Source organism: Monopterus albus, unplaced genomic scaffold (genome assembly GCF_001952655.1).
Source record: "Monopterus albus unplaced genomic scaffold, M_albus_1.0 scaffold204.1, whole genome shotgun sequence".
Lineage (NCBI taxonomy): Eukaryota > Metazoa > Chordata > Actinopteri > Synbranchiformes > Synbranchidae > Monopterus > Monopterus albus.
The window spans coordinates 640736-648185 of record NW_018128084.1 but is presented as its reverse complement, the minus strand read 5'-3'; the positions used below and the strand labels follow the sequence as shown (position 1 = coordinate 648185).

The 7450-nt window shown below is 38.0% G+C and overlaps 1 protein-coding gene across 1 annotated transcript; it reads left to right on the top strand.

Annotated features, from left to right (window-relative positions):
* Positions 1–2779: 2779 nt before the first annotated feature.
* Positions 2780–6134, top strand: prdx1 (peroxiredoxin 1). The gene is made up of 6 exons (XM_020618375.1): positions 2780–2883; positions 4293–4409; positions 4621–4774; positions 4859–4981; positions 5362–5492; positions 5977–6134. Exons 2-6 carry the CDS (start codon positions 4304–4306, stop codon positions 6057–6059), a joined length of 597 nt encoding a protein of 198 aa, XP_020474031.1. The 5' UTR covers positions 2780–2883; positions 4293–4303; the 3' UTR covers positions 6060–6134.
* Positions 6135–7450: the final 1316 nt, after the last annotated feature.

Sequence of the window (7450 nt, the reverse complement as noted above, 5' to 3'; positions counted from 1 at the left end):
TGACTCGACTGTGTTGCTGCCTCCTCAAAACAAGTCTGGACCTGGTACCTAATCAACTTCACAATGAGACCATCCTCTTAACTCCCGTCCTCACACTGTCATCGTTGCTTTAATAGCTATAATTTCACAATTAAATCTACCAGCACCATCTGCATGGGTGATTTGAGTGAGTTTATTTTATGCAGAGCGAATACTGTACTAGGTTAAAAGCTTCACATAGGCTAATGCTTAGTTTGCCATGAAATATCTGTGTGTACTCACACCCTGTCTTGTAAAAATCATGTCTTCTTAAAGAATAGTGCAAAATTTTGGGAAATACAATTTTTTGCTTTCATGCTGAATGTTAGATGAAAAATGGTACACTCTCATGTCTGTAGGGTAAATATGAAACTAAAGCCGTGAACCAATTGGCTTAGTTTTAGCACACTGACTGTAAATGGGGGGGAAAAGTAGCTTGTCTCTGTCCAAAGGAAACAAAAGGTGTATAAATTATAGAAAACAGCTATAATATGTTAATAAGTGAGCTTTTGAGGTAGTGGTAGATGGATTTTGTTCCCTTTGGACAGAGCCAGTCCAGTCTGTATGTTAAGATAAGCTAATTCACTACTAGCTCCAGCTAGGTGTTTAGGCCTACTACACAGATGTAGAGTGTTATCGATCTTCTCATCTAACCCTTGGTAAGAAAATGAAAAAGAGTATTAGATGTCACCACCACATCCATTTACGTATCTATTTACATTTTGCACCCATTTAAAAACAGTTTTGTGACCAGGATGATGGAGGCGAGGCACAAGTGCTCTTCAAACCTCCAGTCCCTTATGAATCAGCTGTGAAACAGATGCACTAATTATGGACATATTGTGAAACAGGAGATGAACACAGGGTAGCGTTTGATCACTAACCCACCGCCATGGTGCTTCTAACAGGAGGTTATTGTGTGTCCCCCTCTTATCTGGTCCTTGATGCGGTCCCCATAGTAACATCATGCACAGACACAGCTTGATGATGGCAGATAAAGGAGGCACAGTGTAGGCGCCTACTATAACTGTCTGTCCAGATTGCATGCACCCAGGTGAATGAATATTCTCAGAAAAACACTGCAGGTTTCACTTACTGATGATAATTTGAAAACATATAAAGAGCTTAACTTCTTGAAATCATTTAGCATTTGTAGTCAAACATTTGATTTTGTTATAAAGTTAAGTGCCTTTAATGGAGTAAGTCTGCTTTCAACTAGTCTGACATAAAACTATTACCGACTGAAAATCAACAGTGTAATTTGAGATTCACTTTGGTCTACAGTATGCGGATCTGTGAAAGCAGCTTCACTTCCCCTTTACTGCTTTCTCTCTTGTTGAGGTATAGGAATTCTCACACAAGGCTTGTTTTCATATTACAATGTATTAGGCTTGGCTGGGTGTAAATTAGACATGTTGGACCCTTCTGGGAATCTGTCAGAGCACGGTACTTCTGTACAAAGTGTAAGGTATACAATTCATTCTGGTCAGGAAAAATTTAGGAACACTATGTATCCTTAATAGAAAAAAATCTACACAAATATGTCCTGATTGAGTAGAGATAATGGAAAAAATGAAGGTCATTAAAGAGGAGGGACTTTTATGACATATCTGATCAACAGGATACAAAATAAAAAAAACATATGTCTATACAAGTAATTTAATATGCGATACAACAAGGATGACTTTGAGCAAAAGATTAATAGACAGAAAGAACTAAACTAAACTAGCAGTTTGTTGAAACTTAAATCATTAACAGATGGTTTATGTATATACAGTATTTTTCTATTAAAAAAAGGAAGTAAATAACCATTTAAATTAACATTTTCATTAGTCTACAGGAACTGCTGCCAGCGTAAGGAGTAGTTTTCCTCATTTCGGTACTTAAGTAAATATAGCAGTTGGAAGGAGGAAATAAGAATAAAAATGCCTTGTGCAGCCCACAGGATGAGTACAGGATGTTGCAATAGTGAAATGCAGTGCAATATGCCACATCCTGCTGTAAATACATAATAGTGGTATTATAGTAAATATGGAGGAAAATTAAAGATGTGCCACTATATTACCTTAGTGGTTCTAGTGTAAACAAAATTGTTCTAGCTATTTAAAAGTTTCAGCAGTTTGGCACTTGCTATTTCCAGTATTAGTATGAATGTTTTGAGTATTCTGATGACAGTTCAATATCACAGTACAAAAAATGTTTTGTCTTCTTCCAGACTATGTCTGATGGTGTCACTTCACGGAATTTGTTTCATAGGGTGCTGGTGGCCTGGTGCTGCCAACATTTTATTTCCTGACTGGGAAAGTTAATTATAAGAAGCAGCAACAAATATTATAGCAGCAAGGTGAAGGTGTTGTTTAATGTCTGTTCATGATGACATTGGCTTCACACCCTCATAGATGCTGAGTCATATGTTGAAACCTTAAGACCTCACCTTTTTTTAGTTTTAGATGAATAATTCAGTGGTATGCTGGTAAACTGGCAGAACTAATCTGAAGGTTATTTTATGCTCCTGACTTCTTTATGTGGATGTAATATGGCCACAAATATCCCCTAGGGATGATTTAAAAAAAAAACAGTGAAACGTTTTAAATGAGGTCTTTCATCTGCCTCCTCACCTTTACTCTTTGGCTTGATGTGGTTTTACAAGAGCATAAAAATCCCAGATAAGTGCTAGAGAAAACTGCAAAGTCATGCTGGGTAGTAGGTTGCCGACATCCATGGAAGGACTGCCGTGGAATGAGCTGTTATCGCGATTTAAAATATCTTATCGCGAGAACTGTGCCATGGTATAAATTTCCAAATCGACGCTACACCTCCTGCTCTTCTTTCTCGTGTCTAAAGTGTGTTCTAGACGAAACAGAGGTATGTATTACTTATGTTCTGCATTTTGCTCAGTTTAAACTAGTTTTCACTTTCTTTGGTGTCCTTTTTTTCGATTGGTTTATGCTTTGATGTTTTTCAGCTACATCACCGTAACGCGGCTAAAGTGGTTTTTTACAAAATGATAATGACAGTTCTGAAAAACCAATGTGGTTTTTCGGCTTTTGAGATAAAGGTTAGCGTTAAATGTTACTTAGAAGACAGCGCGTTTATGTTAATTAAAAGGTTTCTAGTGACAAACTACTACATTTTAGGTTGGTCTCAACTCAAGTCTCGAGAAAATTTGGACGTTTTTGCTTCACTTGTTACCTTAGCTGATAAAAACATAAATGTACAAAACCACAGACCATAATAATTTTACCTTAAATTAAGTGATCATATTGCCGGAAGTGTGTCAAAAAAAAAAGAAGTTTAAAACAGTAACATTCATATGCGGAAACACTTGTGAAATTAAACTGAGAGAATGAGTGGAAATGGATCACGGGTTTTGGTTTTTGCCGTTTCCACCATAAGTAAATGTCTTGAAATGCGATGTAATGTAGTTTGCATTCGCTCTCAATCTGTGGTGGTTTTTCCAGCTTTTCATTATAACATTTCATATTGTACTACTCTTATGTGGCACCGATATCTGTATAATGCAATAAGAATGACGGTGTGATTGACATTTTGTCAAAGCTTTAGGGCTGCAATTGACAATAGATCATCAAAATGGGGATTGTCCGTCACAATGTATTAAAGTTCAAAGTGACGAACAGATTTTGTGTGTGACCAGCAATGGAGGAAGAACACACGTTCACACCTTAAAAGTTGGCACCAGGAACGTTTGTCTGTACAGTTGGTGTGTCTCCTATGAAAACACGGATGCAGCTAATAATCACTTTCATTATAAGTTAAATAGTTTTACATTTAAAATGTCTATGATTAGTGAAAAATTCCTTTATTAAAATCCACTGACATGCTGAGTTTCTTTTTTTAATGCAAGCCACAGTCCAAAACGACAAGATTTTAAGGTTTTTGTTCTAACACATGAAAAAAAAAGACAAGTCCTTACATTTCCATATATAGAATTTGAGTGTCTAATTTTTGCATGGAAAAATTACTGAAATTATTAAAAATTCCAAGTATTTTACTGTTTAAAATGACACTATATAAATGTAAAGAGGTGAGGAGTGAACACATGATTATATTGATAGAGCTGGACTGATCTGACTAGTCTAAGTACATAAACTGAGTTTTGATAATAGATCAATAATTGAAACTGTTCAAGGAGCAATACATCATGTCTGTGTGCTATAACTGAGAAAGGCTTCTGCCGTAGCCATGATTTCACACACCAAAACAAATGAAGAGGTTGTGTATTAATAACCTGTTGTCCTCTTTCTGTACTTCAGTCACATTAAAGATGGCTACAGGCAATGCAAAAATCGGACAACTGGCCCCAGACTTCACAGCCAAAGCGGTGATGCCAGACGGACAGTTCAAAGACCTGAAGCTGTCAGACTACAGAGGTATCCTCATTGTGCGTCTTGTTTCGTGTTGGCTGGAGGACTAGCTCTGATGGCACTCTCTCCTCCACTGTTCATTGCTTTGTGATTCCACAATGTCTTGAATGTGCATTCATTTGTAGTACTAGAGAGAGGGATTAATTAGACTAGTTACTATAGGTGCACTGTTGCATAACGCGCTCAATGGCCTTATTTGTTTTTGTCTGTGATGCAGGGAAATATGTTGTATTTTTCTTCTACCCACTGGACTTCACATTTGTGTGTCCGACTGAGATCATTGCTTTCAGCAATGCAGCTGACGAATTCAGGAAGATCGGCTGTGAGGTCATTGGTGCTTCTGTTGATTCACACTTCTCCCATTTTGCATGGTAGTTACAATACTTTGTTTTAAACACACAATTGTGTGCATTCACTTCTGCAGAGTCCTCAAAAATCTTTTTTTTGTCTTAAAGGGTCAACACACCACGTAAGCAGGGTGGGTTGGGCACCATGAAGATTCCCCTGGTATCTGACACACGGCGCACAATCTCTACAGATTATGGCGTCCTGAAGGAGGATGAGGGCATTGCCTACAGGTGGGTTTAGTTTCAGTTTGTCAGGACATTTGGAATCATTGTAACTTTTTCACAGTAATTTCTAGTTGGTGATACTTCTGCTTCCAGAGGGCGATGGTAGATTTTTGTCAACTATATCTAGACACTTGAATGGCCACACTGGAAGATGGATTTCAATCAAGACATTCATAGTGTTGCACTCACTTGTTGGCATTTAAATTACCTCAAATACTTGTGTAATGAATTACAATGCTTGGCTCCTCTCTCACCTCCACACAGGTGAAGTGAGTGTAAAAGACATTTTTTAGAAAGGTGTGGGCAGAGGGGGTTTATGACATAATCCACCATGCAGTTGAGCAGGTCTTTGGAGAACCAAGAGCTGTTCCTTCTCACTATTACAGGGGTCTGTTCATCATTGACGACAAGGGCATCCTGAGACAGATCACCATCAATGACCTCCCAGTTGGACGGTCTGTTGAGGAGACCTTGCGTTTGGTCCAAGCATTTCAATTCACTGACGAGCATGGAGAAGGTAAGTTACTGTTGCAGCTCTGTCACACTGGGTCTTGGTGCATACAGTCCTTATTTAGTGAATAGTTACACCTATCTTTCATCGCCTGAAATGTAACAATGCTCATCTTTTTGTCCATGAGCCAACTATGGTCATATGAATAATTTTAAACCTTTGTACTAACCTTATTCAGTTATTTGTATCCCAAATTGCTACTGGCTGTCTGGAAATAATTTGTGCTATATACAATAAGTCAGAGGACAAAGACTATAAAGGGTTATTCAAATGTTGGTGCTCTTATTAATGCAGTGTGCATAATCTTTAAAAGTTGAGAGATGACTGTAGTCTTAAAAAAGGGGCAATAAATTTAGCATGGCTGGAGTACGTTATTATGCAGCCAAACTTTTGATGCTGTTCCCTGCTTTAAACCCAAAGCAGTAGAGGTTCTATAATGCATACCGTTTACTTCACCTGGCCAGGACTCATTACATGCTTATCTTTTCAGTCTGCCCAGCCGGCTGGAAACCAGGAAGTGACTCCATCAAACCTGACGTCAAGGAGAGCAAAGATTATTTCTCCAAGCAGTAATAATCCCAAGGCCAGAGTCTGCGGCCTGCTGTAGGAGATTTCACTTAGAGATTACATGTCCAGAGAATGATAGCAGACCATGGGTGTGTGTGTTTTTTGTGTAGTCAACATGCTGTATGTCCCATTGTCGGTAGAGCAAATGGTACACAATGACCAAAGTGTATAATTTTGTTGTGGTAATGTGTGCCATTTTTGCCTGTCAGGTTCAGCTAAAGGTGTTTGTTCCTTAATGGCATTCCTTACTACTGTTGGATACAGTGGACCTTACAAACATTTATAGTCAAATGCAGACACCTCTGTTACTTTGTACCTTTAAAAACGGTGAACAACAAATGTTCTTTCATTCAAATAAAAAAAAAAAAACTTATTTCAAGAAGCATTATTGTCACATGAAGGAAATGTTGGTGTGCTCTTTCAGTGGTATTGGTCAGGCACATGTTGGACCTTAAATTATTTAATTTTTTTAATATGTAAAATTACTTATACTTAAAGAATGCAACAAAGATGGGGATACCATTTATGACCTCTGAATATACACCATATTGTAAATCCAACAAAAACAATAGTGGAGGTAAACTCCAGTCTCAAAGGTCTAGAAAGCTGAATGATTTAATTGAGGTAGGTAGTCTTGTCAGCAAAAGGAACCCTAGTGGGATTTGCCAGAGGCTTTATCATTCCAACAGATCTAGCATCTCATAGCAGACAATTTGATTTATTGCTCAACGAATCGCACATGTGTAGTTGGTCAGGTAAATCATATCAGCTGTGTTTCTGTAAGGTGGGTGCTGGTTGCTGAATTACTTGTACTGGCACACCTGAAATGCAGTCACGAATGTTATCACTTTGTAGTATAACAATTAATGTAACTGGTACCGCCAGACCTCAGTATACAGTGGGTACGGAAAGTATTCAGACCCCCTTAAATTTTTCACTCTGTTATATTGCGGCCATATGCTAAAATCATTTAAGTTCATTTTTTTTTCCCTCAATGTACACACAGCACCCCATATTGACAGAAAAACACAGAATGTTTGACATTTTTGCAGATTTATTAAAAAAGAAAAACTGAAATATCACATGGTCATAAGTATTCAGACCCTTTGCTGTGACACTCATATATTTAACTTAGGTGCTGTCCATTTCTTCTGATCATCCCAGAGATGGTTCTACACCTTCATTTGAGTCCAGCTGTGTTTGATTATACTGATTGGACGTGATTAGGAAAAGCCACACACCTGTCTATATAAGACCCTACAGCTCACAGTGCATGTCAGAGCAAATGAGAATCATGAAGTCAAAGGAACTGCCTGAAGAGCTCAGAGACAGAATTGTGGCAAAGCACAGATCTGGCCAAGGTTACAAAAAAAATGTCTGCTGCACTTAAGGTTCCT

Excerpts from the sequence above, each read along its gene's own strand:
- prdx1 (XM_020618375.1), top strand. The coding sequence starts at position 4,304 with ATGGCTACAGGCAATGCAAAAATCGGACAACTGGCCCCAGACTTCACA. Across the intron at positions 4,410-4,620 it reads GAAGCTGTCAGACTACAGAG|GGAAATATGTTGTATTTTTC; the intron begins GTATCCTCATTG and ends TCTGTGATGCAG. Across the intron at positions 4,775-4,858 it reads CACTTCTCCCATTTTGCATG|GGTCAACACACCACGTAAGC; the intron begins GTAGTTACAATA and ends TTTGTCTTAAAG.